Consider the following 24,039-nt stretch of genomic DNA (forward strand, 5'->3'; position numbering starts at 1 on the left):
GTAGCGGAGGATGTCTGCACGCATCGCACAGACACCCACCGGCTGCCAGAGAGAATGATCCGGGTCCCCTGCAGCGCTGTGGCGAATCCTACTGGCAGCTGGCTAACATTGCGCAATGCACACAGACCACCTCTGCTATACTTGCGATACTTCCGCCGGGGCTTCTATGGTGGAGGACCGGAAGGTCACGTCACGCAGGTGCTCCATCATATAAGCCCCGGCAGAAGTGGAGGACAGTAGTGGAGGTTTTCTGCGGGCATCTCAGCAAGGAGGACCCAGGTCCCCTGCAGCGCTGCGGGGGGATTTGGATCTTTGTTATTATCCGACCTTTGTTTGAGGTCGGATTATAAAATGAGGAGTATTTTTCAGAGCATTTGCCTCATTTTATAATCGATAGAATCGATTCAACTAATCGATAATGAAATTCGTTGGCAACGATTTTCATTATCGATTATTATCGATTTTATTGATTAGTTGTTGCAGCCCTAGTTAATATGCTACAGCATATAAAGACATTTCGGACAATTGTATGCTTCCAACTTTGTGTCACCCGTTTGTGGAAGGCCCATTCCTGCTCAAGCATGACTGTGCAAGCCATGGGGGATAGGGGCTGTACTGGGGGAAGGGACTATGGGTGAGGATAGGGGCTGTAATGGGGGAACAGGGACTGAGGGGAATAGGGGCTGTAGTGGGGGGACGGGGTTGTGGTAACTGGCACTGTGGTGGGGATAACTGGGGCTGTGGTGGGGAATAGGGCTGAGATGGTGGATAAGGGCTGCAGTGGGGGGGCTGTGGTGGGGTAACTGGGGCTGTGATAGGGGCTGTGGTGGGGAGAAGGGGGTGGAGGGGGGGTTGTGATGGGGAGACAGGGGTTGTGGTGTCTGGGTAACTGGGGCTGAGATGGTGCATAGGGGCTGTGGTGGGGGGACAGGGGTTGTGGTGTGAGGGTAACTGGGGCTCTGTGGGGGTAACTGGGGCTGAGATGGTGCATAGGGGATGTGGTGGGGAGTAGGGGACAGGGACTGTGATGGTGGATAGGGGCTGTGGTGGGGGTAACTGGGGCTGTAATGGGGGTAATAGGGGATTTGGTGGGGTAACAGGGGCTGTGTCCTAGTGGGGGACAGAGGCAACAGCAGATTATATATATATATATATATATATATACATAATTATATTATATACTTACCTCAGAAAAGATGAGGGCGTGGAAAGGCTGTCCACGGGCTGCAGCAGGAAGAGAAAAACTTTATTCAGCTCCCACTAGGAGCAGACAGCGACCGCAAAGCAATAAGTAATACTAAGGTACATGACAAACCGGTAGGCTACCTGATGGCCCTGATTGTTGCAGGCCGCGGTCCTGACAGCCTGTGGCTCGCGGATTGCTGCAGGAATGCCTCCAGTCCGGCCCTGACCCTCCGCGACCCACTGAAGACAGGCTTGAGAACCACTGATCTAGAAGACATTATAGAATATTATACTGCCGATGGCTTCTTTGGCTTGTTTAATCAAATGGAAAGGCATGATACATAGTAGTTAAATCATGTTAAAATGAACTGAAGTATATTTAATTTGGATATGTTAACTACAATCAGAATCCCAACCATGTCAATCAATTGGTGTATCATGGATTTCTATGGGGAAATTTTCAATAGAAATGACCTCGAGGTGCGGCCCTGGCTGCCGATCTTACGCGGTCCGCACATCGAGCCCTGCTACAACAAGAGCCCTGCTACCTACCTGTGGGAGGGTCTTCTGTACTGCACAGAGGAAGCGGAACCCAGCAGAGTTCACGTGACATCACATCCTGCTTCCTCTGTGCAGTACCAGAGAACGCAGAGGGAGGCCGCGCCCCCTGCTGAAGTCTGTGAGCGGCATCGAGGAGCTGCCGTGCAGGTAAGGTGGGGAGGGTATTTGAATCAGTATGCGTGATTGAGGGAATGAATCTGTGAATAAATTAGTATATGAATGAATGAGTGTGTGTGTGTGATAGCATGGATGTGTAAGTGCTGGAACCTAGGCATGATGGGACTGTGATTGCTGTTAGCAAACACACTCCTATCATGTCAAGTCAGCCAGTACATGCTGAAACCTAGCTAGCTGCCCCCTTGTGTATTGATGCTGCCAGCAATATGGGGTCTGCACATCACTTACAGCCACCCTGTACCAGCATGTACTGGCTGCCTGGGTATGATAGGAGTGTGATTGCTGTTAGCAATCACACTCCTATCATGCCAAGTCATATTGCTATTTTTTTTTATTGTCCAGTTGTGGTGTGTTGCTTTTATTAAAAATGTGAGTTTTTATTATTATTTTTAAAGGTGGGGGGTTATTTTCGGTTTTGGCTAAGTGAACCGTGAATGTTTTGGTCCAGAATTTTCATTTTGGTGCATCCCTAGAATAAATAGAACTATTTCATTTTTACTTATCCTGAGTCCTGAATTTGTAGTCACAAAACTTTCTAGGCCCAGAAATCAGTGAGAGGAAAAGTAAAGGTTTTGTGTCATTTACTTTTTTTTTAATCTGCATATTTTATTAAATGCCATATTTTCTCACAGTGAAAAATGAGTGCGGCCCGCACACGTATACAATTCTGATGAAGTGGCCCACTGCAGAAAAAACTTGGACACCCCTGGGGTAGACAGTGAGAAGGGGGGGTAGGGAGAGGGTAGCTAGTGAGAAGGGGGTAGGGAGAGGGTAGCTGGTGAGAAGGGGGGGTAGGGAGAGTGTAGCTAGTGTGAAGGGGCGGTAGGGAGAGGGTAGCTAGTGAGAAGGGGGCGATAGGGAGAGGGTAGCTAGTGAGAAGGGAGGGTAGGGAGAGGGTAGCTAGTGAGAAGGGGGTAGGGAGAGGGTAGCTAGTGAGAAGGGAGGGTAGGGAGAGAGTAGCTAGTGAGAAGGGGGGTAGGGAGAGGGTAGCTAGTGAGAAGGGAGGGTAGGGAGAGGGTTTGATAGTAAGAAAGTGTGAGAGGGGGTAGATAGTGTGAGAAGGTGGAGAGGGGGTAGATAGTGTGAGAAATAGGGAGAAAGTGGGGATCTGATGGGGGAAAATGCTGTCCCCCCCCAGATTTTTAGGGGTTCCTACGCCCATGGGTATAAGGCATTTCTGGAGGCAGAGTGCTCTATACAATGCCCTTTAACCCCGTTAATGCCACTCTGCCTCCAGAAATGCCTTTTAACCCTCTATACGCCACACTGCCTCCTGAAATGCCTTATACCTCCCTATATGCCACTCTGCCCCATAATATGCCTTTTAACCCCCTAAATGCCACAGTGGGATATAGGGGTATAAGGCATTTCTGGAGGCAGAGTGGCACATAGGGGGTCAAAAGGCATACCATGGGGCACAGTGGCATTTAGAGGGTTAAAAGGCATATCATGGGGCACAGTGGCATATTGGAATGGCAAGCCTGGGAGCAGATGTGCGTAACTGTGGGGCAGGTTGGAAAATACAAGGAAATTAAAACAAAAAAATATTTTTCTCAATCATAGCTTTTATTAAAAAAAAATAGTTTACATGAATTAACACTTACTGGTAAAACTTTTTTCCTATAGGGTCGTCTTATATTCAGACCTTTTCTTTTTTCCTAAATTAATATTCAGATTTTGAGGGGTCGTCTTATAATCAGGGTCGTCTTATAATCGAGCAAATACGGTACATTATACCTCTAGGATCTTTGAGTGGTGGGTGCACAGCTTAATACCACCCATGTACGTATGGAGCAAATGATAACATAAATGCCTTGGTTTCTAACACATGCATTGTTGTTTAATGCTTACAAATGTTTATCACAGTTTTATATCAGTAAATCAGAACAGGGGTGAAGAGGCAGGCTCCCCTTAAAAAATCACCGCCAAGAGGTATTCCCCTTTCAAAAATGACATTTTATTTTTTTTCTATATTGAGTCTATAGCCTCAGCTGTTGTAATGTGTAACAAAAATAAGTATGGCAATTGACCATAACAGGGTTGACACCCGTTTCTGATTTTTCTTCCACAATAAAATTATGAGGACAATGTTTTTGCTGATACATGCCTAGAACTCATTTAATAATGAGTAGGTAGTCTTTATAATTGCAATATGACAAATTCATCCATCATAAAATTTTTATATAAACATGATTATTTGTAAGTCCCAATACCGTGTATTTATATCAAAGAATAATTAAATGACCAAAAATAAAATTTTCTTGAATTATTAAAGTATCTGTGTGCGTAAGAATGTCCCTAATGCTAAACCTTTACACAAAGTAGAAAATGTGAGGATGTGTGGTATCCAAGGCAACAAACCAGTAGATTGACAAAATAACAGTCAGTTGTGGTCTGTGCATTAAATTAGGTTTTTGACATGCTCTGCAGGTTTTGTTTGGATACCTTAAAATCCATGCATTCATTTACTTATGGTAAGAGTACAAATATTTTTACAATATACATACCAAAAAATATAAACATTATTAAAACTGTAAATGAAATATAAAAGTCCAGTATCTATTATTCCATTAAAAATGAAAAATTGATTTTTTCCATAAAACATAAAGGTTACAGTCCAGTTTGTCAACATTTCACATATTTGTTACAGCTGATTTGCTGTCCTGAAATTATACTACAACATTTATTTAAAATGTTTTCAGAATAAAAGTATATTTACAGATACTGCTCTTTCTACATGAACCCTTTTCTTCTACAATTGTAGCTGAATGTTGGGACCTCTCTTTGGTTTTTTGTTTCTTTTTGGCCAATCTGTGTCCCACTATTGATATTGTCCTGTCTTCTTATGCATCCATATCGTATCTTCCATGAAAAATGGACATGAAAGGGCTCTATGAAACAACAAGTATAGTATATCTACTATTATATACATTTTGTTCACATTTCAAATTACTTTCACTCAAAGGTTAAATCCCACATGATATTCTTAGTCCTTACATTAGTAAGGAACCTACTAAGTGATGAGACCTAATGAATAAATGTATACTTCAAATTGGACTATATAATTTATACCAATATAGTTTGCATTACTGTACAACAGACAGCACAACAAATGGCCTTGCCTGTAAAGCAGGGCTCGACAAATCCCAGGCGCCAGGTCGCCATGGCGACTGATAATTTTGTCCTGGCGCCTAGGTGTTTGTGAGCCAAACCTATAATTGGGTTTAGGATCCAGATCCCCCGCGGCGTTGCTGGGGACTTGGATCCTCCTTTCCGGCAGCAATGGACGTCTGTGCGATGCAGACAACCCTGCTGCTGCCGGCGGCTCCGCCCACCCTGCTCACTGAACGGGGCTGTCACCGCCCACAAAGGTCACGGAGTCGCGCTGGCCAGCTGACTCAATTCTATTTCGGATCAACAGGGACGGCTTCTTAAAATGCCACCCCTGTCGATTCGAAATAGAAGTGAGTCAGCCGGCGCCGCCCAATAACTTTCGCGGACGGCACCAGCGCTGCTCAATGACCTTTGTCGGAGGTGCCAGCCCTGTTCAGTGAGGAGGGTGGAGCCGCCGGCAGCAGCAGCGGGAATCCAACAGAGTGCACGTTGGGGTCAGGTAAGTGGAAGTAACTGGGGGCATGCTTGGCATTGGGAGGCTGGGACAAAGATGGCTATGGGAGACTGGGGGCAAAGGCAAACTCTCTCCTCAATTTCCTATAGACATCTTTGTCACTAAATAGCTTCCCATAGTCCCATGTTTAGTGACAAAGATGCCTATGGGAAACTGGGGACATAGTTAATTAATGGGATTAATTAATCGTAATTAAAAGTATGCACTGCTGCGGGCAAAGTGTGAGTGCTGGGGCAAAGTGAGGGCTAGGGTAAAGTGTGAGACTGTGAGTGCAGGGCAAAGTGTGGGTGCAGGGCAAAGTGCTGGGGCAAAGTGTGAGTGTAGGGCAAAAAAAAGTCCTGGCTCCTAACTTTTTTAGCTGGCTCCTAGATTTAAAAAAATGTCTCAAGCTCTGCTGTAAAGTATATGATAGAGTAAGTACAATAGAAACCTGTAATCATTTCCATCTGTTTGGGACTTCTACTATTAAGCATTTAATCCATTCTGAACATGTCCTGTCACTCTCCATCTACTGGCTCACCATAACCTCCATAATCGAATGTAAACTCCTGACTCTTACCTACAGAGCCCTTTTTGCATCAATATATATATATATATATATATATATATATATATATATATGCTCTAATCTTCAAACACTCTCACAACTGCCCTCTCCGCTTTGAGTCTCTCTGACCATTATCACTTCATCCTACTTCTTCACACGACGGGTCACTACAATCAAACCTCCCTACCAAGGCTCTCATTATTTCATAATAGCATCTTAATAGATTATATGTTCACAAGAACAGGTCCCTCTTCTCCTTTTGTACAAATTTGTCTTATGTGTTATTATAATGTTACTGTTAATTTTTTATATCATTGCCTTTAACGTTGTTAATGTTCAGTCTTTCCCTATTGTAATACTACTATGGAATCTGCTGACGCTGTATAAATAAAATATAATGTAACATTTAATCAAGCAGTTAACATTGTGTTTTCCTTAACAAAGACTTTGTGTTATTCTAAATTATGACTATGCTTCTTGAAGGAACAATGCTTCATTTTTATATGTGTGGCAACTTGTATCTTGCTGACAAGGCTAGATAAAACAAAATATCCAGGATATTAATTGACATGTTCTTATATATCTCTGTAAAAGGGCACGTCTCATATTAAACAATGGGTTACTCATAAATAATTGCTGAAACTATATTTCCTGTAAATGTCATAAAACAATGGGTGTAAGTGTTTTAGACAGGAATAAAGACCCAATGTGCCTCTTATAATTAGAGATAATTTTGTTGACTGACTGAATGCTTATTTAACAACAAACTGTGGAGCAAACAAATATAAGGCAACTATTTAACATTATTATTTTTTATTGCTTTACAAAGGGCCATCATATTCTGCAGTGCTAATATTAAAAGTTTATATCCGCTCACATAGTGATATCTATTTCATTGTGCCTCATATGACGAAACTGTTTAGATTGGATGCAATGCAACATAATTTGCATTGCAAATTTTAGTTGTAGATTTTTTATAAATTACCAATGGTTATCCTGTCTGGTTTTCTTTTGAAAATAATAAGAGGTCCCATTTTTTTAAATTATATAACTGTAAGGGAGTTCTGATGCGAGTAAAGTTCATCCAGGCTCCAACCAACAAATGAACCTAAACAGAAAAATATTACCGTATTACAGTATTAGATGTTGCAGTTTATATGAATATATCTGTAGTATAAAAATGCAGGCTGTATACGTCTAAACATATATTCTGAAAGATATTTATGTTACTTTAAGCATAAGAAGGAAAATATAAATATTAAACCTGAAACAAGGAACTACTAAACATACAAATTGAATTGTTTTAGTAAAATGAATGTATTGAATTCCACTGATTCATACTGTAAAGTGACGAACATGATACAAATAGTAGCCTGCTGTGAGGGAGCAAGATAATTCTGCAGATACCAATGTTTCTTCCTTGGCAGCCTCATCATCAGAATAGAAGGCTGGTAAAGCACAAATGATTAGGACCCCATACTGTCCTGGAATGAGACTATAATAATCTGTTTTGTAAACTGCATTCAGATGCGGTGCCCTGTCATTATATAATGCAATTTTCAAAACTGCAACATAAATATAGACAAATATAATTAAGTATTACATGTCCTTTCCTGCTATTTTACGAAGGAAACTTACAGCAGTGCTTCATGCCAACTCATTGCCTTAGGAAGCCACCTAGCTTGTCTACATAGTAAGTATTGTCCTGCTGCCAGTTTGTGTACAAAATGTGTTATAAAGATGAATATGTATTACATTAATCATAAAAACACACCTCTGTAGGTGTGCCTATGTATTAAAGGAGCACTTTAAACAATTTTTTTCATGATTAGTGGAGTAACCCTTTCCAGGGGAGGGCTGGCAGCCTAAGGCCTGGGGGGGCAAGTCTAGTCAAGTGGCCCATTGCACCTCCGAATCAGCCCACCATCCTTGCCCATCTTTGTAATGGTGTAATGTGATGGGATTGGGAGTACATCAGTACACTAAAAAACTTAGTGCCACTTTTATCTCTGCATAAGTAAAAATTAAATAGTTAAATTCCACTTTTACAGTAAGTAAAGTGCCAGGAAACAGATGACCAAACACACACTAGGACTGGCTCTGCCACACCGACACACAAATCTGGACCGGCTAATCTCCAACAATAGAAAAAAATTAAGTATTTTCCACCCTGCTTTGTCGTTGATCCCCCCCCCTTTTGTGTTTTTGCCCCCTTGTGTATAGCCCCCAGCCAGCATTATGTGTATTTATGCCCCAGCCAGCATTGTGTATTTATGCCCCCAGCCTGCCCCTCACTTTACCTAATGCCGCCACATCCTTGTGTATTGCCCCAATTAACCCCACATTGTATATTTATCCCACCACCCAGCCCCCCCTTTAGTATTGATTTATGTGATGCCCCCAGCCAACACCCCCTTGTGAATTAATGCCCTCCCTTAGTATCATGTCAGCCCTGGCACCCTGATTGCACCCACAGAATCTGCCCAACACCCAGATTGGAAGCATTGGACTTTCCACATTTGTCCCCAAACAGCCTGCCTGTGGCATCCTAGCATCAAAAATCCTCCATGTGCCTTGCTTTCCCCCCACTTACACATCCATGCTATTACACACATATTCAGTAATTTACTCTTTCACCAACATTCATTTACTCTGACCCTGGCAGTCGTGCGCAGCCTAACTGGGCCTATTTTCAGGTAGGGGCCTGGAGCTGGACCTCCATTAGCCCCTAAATTAATCCGGCCCTGTGCAGCGGCCATTTAGTTTAGATTTAGGGTGGGTTGGGGGGCATATTGCCTTGACCCTTTCACGACTGTTCCAGCATTGCATACCATACATTTTTGCATACAATGTCTTCTACATAGCAGGTGCCACTGATGAACAATGACCCAATTTATTCTTGGCAACATTCCCTGATCATTCTTGGGCGGCAGCAACGGCTATAGTATTCATCAGCCCAAAATACATAGAACAAACACCGAAAAATATATTTGTCTATATAAGCACAGGTGTTTGGGATAGTGCGCAGGTAACTATTTTTCGGTGTTTGTGCTATGTATTTTGGGCTGATGAATACTATAGCGGTTGCTGCCGCCCAAGAATGATGGGAGTTTGAGCGCAGGGCTTTCTTTTGTGTGTTTATGTCTCAATTTTGTATCTCACAGCCAGGTTGCTATTGCTGCCGCCCACCCCATGTGGTGCCTATTAAAGGCTAATAAATGTGTAGGGGTTTAGAGAATACCCCTCTTTGTCTCATTAGAGATTTTTACCTTTAGCTCACAGCAGCGAGGTGAATTGTATAGTGTAGGACTCGCCTAAGAGGTTTGCCGTGACGTGGCAGGCGAGTTTCCATTTTAATGGCCATTGGAGTGAAACTAAAAACCTCCATTTGTCTATATAAGCACAGGTGTTTGGGATAGTGCGCAGGTAACTATTTTTCGGTGTTTGTTCAACATTCCCTGATTACAGACACATTGAGGGCCACACATATCCCTTGCATAAGTACCCTATAGGGTAGTCCTTTTAATACTGTATTGGCTCAATTGGCCTGATTATAGACCACACCCTTAAAGTTCGGTGTTATTTTAAAGAAGAAATACACATTAGTTTAATAGTAAAACAGTATTTTATCTAATGAACAGGAATATATGTAGTTTAACATTTTTGGTAGCCACTCTGCTCTCTAGATATGCTTCATGCCCCCCAGATATGCCACTCAGCCCCCTGATATGCCACTCCCTAGATATGCCACTCTGACCCCTCCCCGATTCACCAATGCATCCCCAGATTCCCTTGTGTCTAGCGGGGGGAGCCAGTGGACATTTGCACAATGCGCATAGACAACCTCCGCTGCTGCTCGCCACTTCCCTGGGGCTTCTATGCCGGTGCTCCGTCATAGAAGCCCCGCAGGAAGTTCCGGGGGCAGCGGAAGTTGTCTGCGCGCATTGCACAAACGTTCACCGGCTGACAGGAAGGAGGATCCAGGTCCCCTGCAGTTCTTCGGGGGATCCCCATCTCTGACAGCCGGTAAACGTCTGCGCAATGCGCTCAAACAATCTCCGCTGCTGCTGGCCGGTACTTTCGTTGGGGCTTCTATGGTGGAGCACCGGAAGGTCATGTCACTCCGGTGCTCTTTCATAGAACCCTGGCGGAAGTGCCAGCAGCAGTGGGGCTTGTCTGCATCGCGTAGTCTTCCACCGGCTGCCAGAGAGGAGGATCCATATGTATCATCCATATGCTGGTTTGAGCAGGGCCCTCCTCACCTATTGTCTCTGTAAGTCAATTTATTATGTTACATACTACTTGTTATGTCCTGTCTACCCATTGTACAGCTCTACGGAATTTGATGGCGCTATATAAAACAATAAATAATAATAATAATATGAACAGGAACATATCTAAAAACCACAGGGCCCTGGTGCAAAAATTGCCCCGGGGCACCCCAACTTCAACAGCTTGTCTGTGCCATCATTGTCCCTAAACAACTTGTCTGTGCCTTCTTCACCCCACATACATATTCGTGCTCACACCCACACACAATTATACAGCCGTGTTCACACAATTACACATCCATACTCACACACACACACAAATACATCCGTGCTCACACACAAATTCACATCCGTATAAATAACATAAATCTTTAATAAATAAATATTTGCTTAAGGCACCAGAACCCTTGAGCTGACACAGCACCTAGCTTAGTAAAACAGTGTGTTTAACAGCATTATCAGTGTGTATATTGTTTTCTTTTATTTTAATCAACAACCTTAATAGGTTGATATATGTATATATACATACAGTATATACAGTATATATATATATTTATATATATATATATACACACACCGTATATTGTTAATTAATACTTTACCCATTTTACTTTTAATGATGTGATCTATAAAATAATAAAACAAAATTACAACATTTTAATGCAGACCTTTCAAAAATGTAATCTTTGAGCATAACTAATAAGCAATATAACAACATATATATGAACTGCAACCACAGAGACGACAATTGTTTTCACTATAAATCAGCATAATTTTAATGCAAAAGGAGTAGAGATTATTTGTAATTACTAGATGCATTTAAATAGCTTTCAAAACCGATTCTCCGGTGCCATTAAAAGAACCAAATACTGAACTGCATAGGATATAAAACAAAAAATTATGGTATGCACAAACTGGTAATTGAAATTCATGCAGCTCCCTCCTGGAATCAGAGCACTAAATTTTAAAGTTTTTGTGACATTATTTTTACGGTAAACATAAAGACAATTTCAGAATAAAAATTAATATTAAAATGCTTGTATCCTAAAAAGAACTTAAGCACCAGGGCTTATTTTAATTTCTGCTTTGCTGAAAAAGAAAATATATATATATTTCCATGTCCACATTTGGACCCAAATATCTGTCCCGCTTTTGTCCCCTGTTGTCCCTTTGTAAGAGTTGACCCTGTAACGCTTGAAATATTAACCCTTTAATCATGAAGATTACTTGTCCAAGAGTCAGCTCTTGGTTGCTTGTAGCCTTTGCCCCTGACAAGCCGGCGAAACACGCTCCAGGTGCCTTGCATCCAGTGTTCGAGTGTTTGCCCACTATTTCTTTTGTGGTTATGCTGTATACAAACCTTTTACCAATTGTGGTATACTAACACTTTTTGCACAGGAGCAGCAGACATGTTCCTACCTTTTCTCTCTAAGGGAGTGAGGGTCGGCATAGCAGCTCTGTGATTTTAATAATGACTAGTGATTTGATGGATACATTTAGAAATCCCAATCCCTATTATCACTAATTATTTATCACTAGTTATAGGTGGATTTGCCTTAACATACCTAACATATTGATAAGACCAATAGGGCTTTTAGATTATTTTGGCCAGCATCTATCGAAGTTGTACAATTATTTTTATGGGTATTCCATATTAAAAGTTTTGTTTTATACTGATTTCTAGGCTGTACTCCAATCTGATCTTTTTTCTTTGGTTTAAAGATATTGTATAAGGGTTATCCTCTATTTGGTTTTGATTGGACATTATTGATATACTATCTTGATTTGGTTCAGCAATGATTTAATATATCCTGAAGTTTGGGTAATATTGAAATTTGGGTCTTTTTTTCCTCTTTTGCACTTAGAGTCACCTGCATTCAAGCAGGGATTAAAACCATAAAATACAGGTAGTAAAAGTAGAAGTTGGAACATTACAGCAGTTTAGAAAAGGAAAGAGTCAGGCCCAGACTGTGATCCTGAGAATCTGCCCCTTCACCACACTAAGAGTTCCCAGGTATGTAGCTTATCTGTGGTTTACTTCCTGGCTTCATTTACTACGATAGCCATAGCGATGGTTTCTCAGCCTATGCTCCTTTAGTTTATCCCTTTGGTGCATAGCCACAATCATAGGTGACCTGTTCCATGCCATGTTATATGTTTGTAGAGGTTGCTATGTGGTGGTGGAGGGGATATTTGATGTGATGATGGATCATTCTGGGTGACTCCCATTTCACTAGTCTGGTGTTTTGCGATGCTGCACACCTGGGTTGGGTGATTATTTGTTTATGTATTTATTGGAGTGTTTGTGTGCTCTTCAACTATCTTGAAAAAGGGCCATGCTATAGTCCGAAACATTCATTCATTGTAACTTCTGAAAAAATGATTCATTATATACAAGTCCCACGGCCGCAAGCATCAATTTCTGGATGGTCTATGTTATTGGGGGGGAGCGACACTCAGGCAGGTGAAAGTTATTGATATATATATGCAGATAAACTGGGTGCAAGTTTTGTATATATGTGTGTGTACATACAGTATCTCACAAACACCCCTCACATTTTTGTAAATATTTGATTACATCTTTTCATGTGACAAGACATGAAACTCTGCTACAAAGTAGTGAGTGTACAGCCTGTATAACAGTGTAAATTTGCTGTCCCCTCAACATAACTCAACACACAGCCATAGTGAGTACACCCCTAAGTGAAAATGTCCAAATTGGGCCTAAAGTGTCAATATTTTGTGTGGCCACCATTATTTTCCAGCACTGCCTAAACCCTCTTGGGCATGGAGTTCACCAGAGCTTCACAGGTTGCCACTGGAGTCCTCTTCCACTCCTCCATGATGACATTACGGAGCTGGTGGATGTTAGAGACCTTGCACTCCCCCACCTTCCGTTTAAGGATGCCCCACAGATGCTCAATAGGGTTTAGGTCTGGAGACATGCTTGGCCAGTCCATCACCTTTACTCTCTGCTTCTTTAGCAAGGCAGTGGTCATCTTGGAGGTGTGTTTGGGGTTGTTATGTTATCACTGCGACCCAGTCTCCAAAAGGAGGGGATCATGCTCTGCTTCAGTATGTCACAGTACATGTTGTTATTCATGGTTCTCTCAATGAACTGTAGCTCCCCAGTGCCGGCAGCACTCATGCAGGCCCAGACCATGGCTATCCCACCACCATGCTTGACTGTAGGCAAGACACACTTGTCTTTGTACTCCTCACCTGGTTGTTGCCACACACACGCTTGAAACATCTGAACCAAATAAGTTTATCTTGGTCTCATCGGACCACAGGACATGGTTCCAGTAATCCATGTCCTTAGTCTGCTTGTCTTCTGCAAACTCAGTTTCAGGGTCTTGGCAATCTTCTTATTGCCTAGGCCATCTTTATGTAGAGCAACAATTCTTTTTTTTCAGATCCTCAGAGAGTTCTTTGCCATGAGGAGCCATGTTGAACTTCCAGTGACCAGTATGAGAGAGTGTGAGAGCGATAACACCAAATTTAACACACCTGCTCCCCATTCACACCTGAGACCTTGTAACAGTAACGAGTCACATGACACCAGGGAGGGAAAATGGCTAATTGGGCCCAATTTGGACATTTCCGCTTAGGGGTGTACTCACTTTTGTTGCCAAGGTTTAGACATTAATGGCTGTGTGTTGAGTTATTTTGAGGGGACAGCAAATCTACACTGTTATACTGGCTATACACTCACTACTTTGTAGCAGAGTCATTTCTTCGGTTTTTGAACTTGCTTATCATTTGGATTGCCTGGATTTTGACCTATTTGGTATGGACTTTGACTTCTCTTCTGGATCATTCCCTGGTACCTTGCAACAGTACCCCACCTGCAGTCTCAACTTGCAATAGGACCCCCCCTGAGGTCTGCACTTGCAATAGGACCCTGCCTGCAGTCTCAACTTGCAATAGGACCCCACTTGCAGTCTACATTTGCTACAGGACCCCACCTGCCTGCTCTACAGACCTTTTGGTGCCCAAAGGCATTTTTTGGCAATTTTATATATTGTCAATTTTAATACATTTTAATATTGTCAAATCTTATAAAATTTTACATGAATGGTCCAACCACGAAAGACATGTATGTTATCATGTATGTTTATTTAATATAATCTTGATCTGAATACATTTTACAAATAAAACACCTTGATGCATACCATACTTTTTCTTAGAGATTACATATTTAGGTTGCTTTGCAGTTGTGCAAAATCAAAGTTGTTGTCTGCTAAACACATGTACATGTCTGTTAAATTTGTGTTCATAGAATGTTGTTTGGTATGTCCAATTATGTATCTAGCTGCATTCGTAGTAGCTACAAGCATTCATGTTCTTCTGCAGAACATTGATTAATCAAGCTCAGGTGCAGCCAAAGTCCTAATTATGTAGGAAGGGGAAATACAGATTTAAAATACATGCCACATCTTCTGAATTTTAAAATGACAATCATCAGAGCAAATGGATCTTGAATCTTGAACTTCTGTTTCATCACATCAGCCTCTCTCTCATCAAATCAGAAAGTGTGTGGAACTCCTTGCCAGGGAATCATGTATTCTTTAAAACTGCTAAAAAAATAAATGAGAGAACAAAGTTGTAATAATTGTGTCTGTGTACAAGTTCAACTTTTCTTTCAAAGTGGAATCTGAAGCTGGGAACGCCAAAGGACTGGATTTGTTCATTTGCTTGATAGTGTCCAATTAACAGTATCATAATCTGTCAAATCAAATCTACATTGTTTGTTCGTGGCTTCACTGTGATGTAATCTTCCCACCGCTACTCAGATTAAAGCAGTTCTGTCACTCTTCCAAATATTACTCAACACCTCTATAAACTAAAGAAATATAGGTAGTGGTATAAGCACTGTATATGAATGCTTACACACTTCTTCAGAGCCCCAGGAACACTTGTGCAAGCCACCACTGGAGCTGGGTTGTAAACTGCGCACGCGAACAAGTATGGAGAGATATGTTTAAGGAGGACAGGGAAACAGTGGAAATGCATAAAAGGGATTCTGAGGAATCTCTCCATGCATTTGCCCTGGGAAAATGTTAATTTAAAAAGAAGTGACAATGTTTTGACATTTAAAGAGTAATTATTTTCTAAGAATAACCTACATATCATAAATGTTATAGATCTCCTTACTATGCATCATACTATGTATATAAGAGCATAAGCAAACGCCTTGCGTCTTTTGTAAAACTAACACTTAGTTGCACACTTAAATAATTTTTGTTTGGTTAAATGATTCGTCTATCTTTGGGACTCAATTCTCTCCCCTGATATCTCTCCTTTGCAGGACCTCATAATGTTTCGTGAGTATAATCAAAAGGTTCTATAGATCAAAAATGTGTATGTAAACAATGGACATTTGGGGATTATTTATAAACTTTAATTCTGGTGCAAAATCGTATCACATCAACACTATATCAACAAGTGGACTGGTTCAATTTGCAAAAATATCCCTTTTGGTTGATATAGTGTTGAGACCCTTATTTATGAATAACATCAGATGTGTTTTAAAATTAAATTGTGTAAAAAATATTTAATTCTCCTTCTAAAAGATGTTTTTGCTTACATAAACAGCTATAAATTGGCCTAGAAAGCACATAACAGGATTATGTAAATTATTGCCACTATTCATACCTCCTAAAGTAGAAATACATTTTTCACATGCCTCCTAAAGTAGAAATAAAGTTTCCAAAATTTCACATGATGTTGGATTCAATGATAAATTTTTAGCACCCAATATATAAAAAATATAATGTCACTGATAATTTTAATAATTACATGTATTTAATATTTTCTACATTAAGAACCAAATCGTGGCACAAATACAAACATTATATCCTAATAATTTGGGTATCCTTGTACATCTTTAGAGAGACATTTTCAACGGGTGTGCTACCAACCTCCATTTGATTTAGGCTAGGTTTCCACTTGGGTTTTTGTCCTGCGTTTTTTTTCTTGATGAAAAACGCCAAGAAAACTGCCACTGCATTTTGGCGTTTTTTTCTGGAGTTTTTTCTGGCGTTTTAGCCTTTCTGTGGAAATTGCTTTTTTTGACCTTAGGCAGTTTTTCCAGCCTTTACAAGTTAGAAGTTTCACCCAGCTAAAAGGGATTAGGATAAATGGCAAGTATCTGCCCCCTGATGTCATTTACTTGGTAGAGTTCTACGCCCCGGCGGACCCTTCTGTCTCTTTTCTGTGGTTTGTAAGGCCTGCTTTATTCCGAATGTCTGCTCCTCTAGGAAGATTGGCCCCAAATGATGGTGCAAATGGTTTGCTGTTGCTTTTGGCACGCAGGATCCAGTTGATGCGTCGCGTATGTTTGTTTGTAATGGCATGTTTGTTCCAAATGGTGTAAAATTCAATATGAACTTTGTTTTGTGTGAAACTGTTTGTTTCCAGCCTATTTCTCATAGGACACACAGATACTGGGTCCATCCTCTGCATTGTAACTGTGGAAAAAAACGCCATAAAAAACGCCAAGGCAAAAAACCCACATGGCTTTTTCATGGCGTTTTTTCTCTCCCATTGACTTCTATTGGAGAAAAACACCAAGATTTCCTTGCAAAAAACGCCAGAGTGTCAACATGCTGCGATTTTGAAAAACTGCCACAGAGCCCAAAAAAGCAGAAAAACGCCAAAGAGGACTGAAAAAACGCCAAACAAAAAAACGCCAAGTGGATATGGCATTCTGCGATTTCCTATTGAAGAACAGCTAACATCTGGCTGCTGCGTTTTTTCACTAAAAAAACACCAGGTGGCGCTATTTGCGTTTTTATGGGCGTTTTTAGCAAAAAAAAAACAAGTGGAAACCTAGCCTTATCAATATGAGAAAAATAAAGCTGACTTCTTGGAACTTATCATTTGTAAGAAAGTACCGTATTTGCTTGATTATAAGACGACCCCCCAAAATCTGAATATTAACTTATGAAAAAAAAGAAAAAGCCTGAATATAAGACGACCCTATAGGAAAAAAATTGTTTTTATTTCCTTTTTTTTCAACCTGCCCCCCCAGTTATGCACATCTGCCCCCAGGCTTGCCACTTTGCCCCAGAAATGCCTTATACCCCCTATATGCCACTGTGCTCCATGATATGCCTTTTAACCCTCTATATGCCACTGTGCCCCATGATATGCCTTTTGACCCCCTATGTTCCACTGTGCCCCATGATATGCCTTTTGATCCCCTATGTTCCACTCTGCCTCCAGAATTGCCTTATACCCCTATATGCCACTCTGGCATTTAGGGGGTTAAAAGGCATATTATGGGGCAGAGTGGCATATAGGGAGGTATAAGGAATTTCAGGAGACAGAGTGACGTATAGAGGGTTAAAAGGCATTTCTGGATCAGAGTGGCATTAAAGGGGTTAAAAGGCATTTCACAGAGCCTCCAGAAATGCCTTATACCCCCCCATTTAACACTCCCTCCCCCTCCCTCCTCCAAACTTACCTGTGCTTCTGAGTCCCCGGTGCTTAGTCCGGGCAGCGTGTAGAGCTCTACGCGATTTGTGTAGACAACTTCCGTGTGAAGCTCTACACGCAGCCCGGACCAAGCACCGGGAACTCAGAAGCACCAGTAAGTTGGGGGGGCATAACACAGGAGGATCCAGGTCCCCTGCATCGCTGCGGGGGATCTGGATCTTAGTCTGATAATCAGACCTATTTGAGGTCTGATTATAAGATGACCCTGATTATAAGACGAGGGGTATTTTTCAGAGCATTTGCTCTGGAAAAAACCTCGTCTTATAATCAAGCAAATACGGTATATTTTTTGCTTTTTTAATTTTTTATAAATCATTGTCCTGTAATTCGGCGTATATAATGAATAAAAGGTATCAGACTTATATTAGACTGATATCTAGAATATAAATATTCTAGATATCAATGGCCCTACAACTGAGCATGGCCCTTGTTACCTCTTGTTTATGCACTACTTGGTCAGTCCTGTGTGCCTATTGTAAAGCTCTGCAGAATATGATGGTGCTATATAAAACAATTAACAACAATAATAAGTAATCACAACAGTAGCATCATATTAAAGGCCATTTGAACTGAAACAGGTTCAGAAAGCAACATGCCCTAAAGGGAAAACTATATGGGCTGCATGTAGCACAGTTTGAGATAAAGTGAATATGTCTTTAAGTAACAACACAACTTGTTGGCCTAATGCAGGCACTTGTATTTATACAAATAACAAATGAGCAAAATAACCAGCAAAAGAGAATATATTAGTAAAATGACTCCATATCCTCCATCCTTTTTGGCAAATGATACATAGCTATTCATTTAGAAATGTTTTTTTTATTAAAAAAAATAGGAGCTTCCAAATCTCTAAAATCAGAAAAAAGCACTAAGTTTATGTTTAGAATTCCCATTTCGGGCATTTTTCAAACAGTAGCTTGTCTTGACGCCAAGTTATTTACTAAATAGATGCTGGTGCACATTTGGGGATTAATGCATACAAGACATCCTTCTCGCAATGTTTTCATTTTTCTAAAACAAACCTGGGGGCAATTCTGGTACAAAGTACTAAGTTAGGAGCAATTCTTTTACTGAAACCTATAAGATACCATTCCTGATTTGTCACAGAATTTCTCCAAAAAAGTGCACTTTGTGAAGAAAAGTAGATGAGCCAAATTAATTACTACAACAAAACAAATGTCAGTGATGAATAGTTGCAAAATCCAAAGCCAAAAAATACTTATAGTTGAGGATTTAGCCGATTTTCTCCATATGCTTATGGTGTAATTTAATAGAGCTGCACAAGAGAATTTCTAACACAGCCCAATTTTGTAAACCCTCTATATATATAAAGCGGATATAGAGGCAAAAGGTCATCATTGTTGACCTTATTTGCATGCACCTACCCAGACCCTGTGGTTGTGGCAGCACCATGAGATTTTTGGCTTGTCTGGTGTCTGTAGATGAGTGTTTAATAATGCTTCTACTACCCCCTTAATTTTAAGTGGAGGGGTTTTCCATCACCTTTACCCACCATTACTTGAATGCACCCCTCACTCCAAGACCCTTATGGGCATGTGTGTGAACAATTTTTTATTTTTTGGCCTCACGGAAAATGGCTGGACACTTATTTATTACTCACAAATTGCACTTTCCATTGGTGCACTTGTGCTTATTAATTAGGAAGGATCACGGACTTTTTGGATCACGGCCTGTATATGTTTTTCCTTTGGACACGTTTTTAGTTTGAAGTTTTGGAGCACTGCACCGCAGTGAGGACTGGTTTCCAGTCGTTTGTTGGGAGAGGTGGGAGAAGTCTTGTGGCTACCCGCCTTTTTCCCTACAATGGTTCTCCTCTTCAGAGGGAACCATGAAGATCTGACCCTCCTGCAGGCCTTTTGGCCGGGGAGGAAAGGCTCTGCCATATCCCATGGGGGATTGCCGAGCAATAGTTTATCGACGGACATGAGCTTTGCTGCGATCTTTCACAGGATTCACGGAGCACACCCAACGAGAAGCACGACACGTCGGGCTTCCAAAAAAAAATAAAAAATTACTTAACAAGAGCCAATATTTTCAATAAAATTGAACAGGGTTGGAATACAAGGGTTCCAATTCCTGTAATCTAAATGTAACCCATGGCATGATCATCCAACTGGGGGATCAGCCCCTTGTAAAGAGGCACAAGGGGTTCTGACCTAGACCAGAATATGTAGCTTAACATAACTATATATAATCAACTAAAATTCATGCATATAAAGATGGATAGCTGTAGTCACAATACATTTAGTATTCTATCTTCCAAATGAAAATACGGTATGTATTAGAGGGGTCATATACTAAATACTTTTGATATAACATATGATTGCATTCATTACTTTATTAACTGTCATTTGGTAGACCTTAAAGCTTCCACTACCCTTTGTGCTAATGCTAGACCAATGCTAAAAACAAGTATCAGCCCCTACTTACAAACCCAATGAGCCATTGTTTAAGATTTACTGATCAAAATCTAATTGCAACAGTTTAAAGCAAAACGTGTAATGTGAATATATAAAATGCAATGTTAATGTCAGGTGTGTTTTATAAACTAAATGCATATTAGATTAAATAAAACACATTCAAGATGAATTTCATCCTGTATCTGTCCCTAATTCTTATGCTGGAATAAGTGCGTGCCTGGCAACAGTCTACTAAAAGCTTTATGCATATTATGTATTCTTTAGAGCACACCCAAAAAGCTTTTAAAATACAGTTTATCAAAAATGAATTCTAATTACTTAAAGAAAATGAAGAGCAGAAACTTATGATCTGTTTCTAGCATGCATCAGTGTTTAGTGGCTTTCACACTGCAAGAAAAAAATGACATGATTCAGTATGGTAATAATAAAATAAAATTTTTCTTCTTTTTGTCTACTCTTGAAAAAATATTTAAAGACAATTTACAGAGCATAACCTGTGTAGCTAATATAGGATTTTTTTTGTACATTTTACCGGTTATTTACATAGCTAAAGGTGGATTCATATATATACATTTTTAAGTAATTTCTGTAATTTTTGTTGAAAAAAAAAACACAGCGAGTATAGTAAAATCTGAGGTTATCGCGTTTCTGATGTAATTTAAGATAAAGATCAACTAACAAGTTCTAGGTTATCTGGATGTCATGACATAATTGTCATACACCATTTTGTCAAACAAAACTGTATCTTCCTGAAATCAGCTTTTTATCCCAACACTGTTATGAATGCAGAAAAAAAGATCCAAACACTCTATTTGTCCAAGGTAAGATCGCCTGACCAGCCACAGACGTAATTTCCCTGTAGGCTGTCTATCTGTTGCTTGCAACATTTAACTTGGTTGTCAAACTTTACATAGAAATCTTATTACTCACAACTGATTTGTTGAACCTTCATGATTGCAGCAGGAAGATCTATCTCTACAAAGGTAATATGCAGTATAAAGCACTGATGAAGTAAATACATATGAACATCTGTAAAATGTAAGTATTTTAAAGGATACATAGTGCTCAGTTGTATTCATATGGATTTATCCTCAGTTTTCTAACAGAAAATTCAGTGTATATGTACTGTGGAGCAGATCATTTAAGCGGTTCAGCAGGAGGGGACTTCTACACCCCATTGAGACTTGTGGGGTTAAATATGTCATTAGTCTACATGTATTATTTTCATATACAATTAAGGATGAGATCATTCACAAACATTTCAATTCATTCTTTGGCTTTTATTTATGGATTTCTGTTCCAACTGTTATAAAAATGTGTCAGAGTTAAATAAAAAGAAGCGTTAGAAGATCTGCAGTAGATCAATGGCCAGAATGTCTGGACAAAGTCAGCCTTTCTGTATGTCAGTGCATGAGGCCCTGCTTCTATAAGTGTAATCCACTTTATATGACAATCTCCCCTTCTGTGTCGACACATGCACACATTCCTTAGAACATTCAGGATCCACGCTAAGCCACCGATTAAACCATTCATGGAATGCAAAAACCATTGTTGCTGTTGTCCGAAGATGTTCAAGTGTATTTTATCATTCGCAACTATTCGGGCAAAAAAAACAGCTTTTAAGGAAAGAATTTCAGCTGTTTTAATTAGGAAATAACCAAAAACTATATAAACCGTTAACTATTTCCAACACAAAACATTTGAAAGTTTCACCAGAATTATATACTGAAAACCAGAATATTGATTTTAAAGGACAGACTTGTCCATAACTGACTGGATGTCCAGCTGTGAAAACTGAGAACTGCTGTGCTAATTATAAGAAGGAAACAGTCAACACAGACCCAGGTTTAGGGGTTAAGGACCTCCTCATTGTAAACAAGAGGAGAAACATGTCCAGAGCTCCCAGTGCACTCAGAATGTAGCCAATGGTAACTGTATATGAATGAAGAAAAATGTAATTGTGCAACTGGAAAGCGGTCGTCTTCTTATCATCTTAATCTGGTTAAGTGTGATGGGAGTTGCACAACACCATGAAAAGAAAAGCAGGGCAATAGCAAGCAACATAATCGTTTAGTATACAGTACGTTGAGATCCTTTCTCCAATATCATGGCCAAACTGTGATTTTAGATAAATGCTAAGCATTCAAGGTCTTGGATAGGATTCAATGTCAGAGATATCACAAAAGACTAAATAGCAGTCCTCCCATAAATTGCAAAATTGGGGGGAAAATAAAATAAAATAGCGATAGCTTCAAGTTATACATTTCAACTAATATATGTAGGGTTGTTTTATCTAATATTTCCATTGCCATCCATGCACTCCCTGCTTTTCAATTACTTTTGATATATTTATCACTGACATTGAATCTAGCCTCTTGTGTCTGCTGAATTAATTTAACCTTACAAATGCCACTGTTAGGCCACATTTTACTGCTCTGAAATATACTGATCACCCCTGACAGGGTTCAAACTAAATTTTAATGTCATTGCAAACAGTGCTTTAAATCATTCTCAAGCACAATTTAATTGCAAACCACCTATTTATTTTCCATAATCTCTTTTGTAGCTTATAGGCAAAACTACATTAAAACTACTTGATGAGCTAGCTACTTCCACTTGTAGCTTGATTAGCTGCCCATGCAGAAAGGGATGGATCCCACACAGAACATAGGAAAATGTTTCATGTATGCCAGTTATATGGGAAAATATCGACACATTGCCTCGACAGTACACTGAAAATCCAACAATTAACAGGCCAACGCAAGTTTAACAACTGGAATTTAACATCTTAATGAAACTGCAGACAAACAGTATCCGACACCTTACTTGCCAGAAGAAAGAACGAATGACTTGTGGAAGTTGCTCTTCCGATAACTGTAGTTTCACTATAAAGATAATTTGACACCATAATCTTACCTTTTCGGAGTAAGGTGGTTTGCTGAGGTTGACGCCATCCCGAATCAGTTTATCCCTAATCATGATCTTTAACTTAAGTTTTGGATAGGTAACCAAACTTCGGTTGAGCTGGCCAGTTCTGTTACTCCTTGGTACAGGTTTGTGACCCTGGGCCTCCTTCCAGGCTTTGGTTTCATACTGGTCCACCAGGTGACTGGTGTAGATATCAGGTGTGGGGGAGCCTACCTGAGGCTCCAACGTAAAATATAATCCACTTGCTGCCTCTTTTTCCTCGTCCTTCAGTCTGTGGACAGCATCATGAATCTTTTTGCGATGCTGAGGGATCATTACACCAATTGCATCCAGATCAGGATCCCCAATCTGTTTGCAAACCTCCAAATCATCATAGCCATTATCCATAAAAGACTCTGAATATTGAGAAAGCTGCAAAGTTTTAAGCCACTCAAACACTATGTTGGCACACATGTTAAATTGTGTAAAAAAAAAAAAAAAAAACTAAAAAAAAAAATCTAAAGCTATAGCTTATGCCTATTCACAAGATAAAATGATTCACAACAATATCTACAGCAAATAAAATTGTTAAATGTAAATATTTGGCTTTCTCCACAAATGGTCAGACAATTGTGAAATAACAATAAGATGAATCACAACTCGGGTACCTGATGTTTTTTGCAATATGTATCCCACAGGCAAAGATGAGAATTCTGTCTCGGCCAAAAAATAAATTCTAATAATAAAATATAGATCCTTTCTTCTTTAATCAGATTTTAGAATAAACATATACACAGCTGTCTCCTCCTTCTCTATCAT

At 40.1% G+C, this 24,039-nt stretch overlaps 1 protein-coding gene across 1 annotated transcript in view; it reads right to left on the reverse strand.

Annotated features, from left to right (window-relative positions):
- Positions 1 to 23,694, reverse strand: part of LOC149283365 (SAM and SH3 domain-containing protein 1-like) — a 488,451-nt gene extending 464,757 nt beyond the window's left edge. Inside the window, exon 1 of the mRNA XM_089497605.1 lies at positions 23,230 to 23,694. Coding sequence (XP_089353731.1) covers positions 23,230 to 23,694 — 465 coding nt within the window. The remainder of the gene's footprint in view (positions 1 to 23,229) is intronic.
- Positions 23,695 to 24,039: the final 345 nt, after the last annotated feature.

The sequence above is a fragment of the Sceloporus occidentalis genome, unplaced genomic scaffold, assembly GCF_023333645.1.
Source record: "Sceloporus occidentalis isolate IW3139 unplaced genomic scaffold, rSceOcc1.0.p SCAF_105, whole genome shotgun sequence".
Classification (NCBI taxonomy): domain Eukaryota; kingdom Metazoa; phylum Chordata; class Lepidosauria; order Squamata; family Phrynosomatidae; genus Sceloporus; species Sceloporus occidentalis.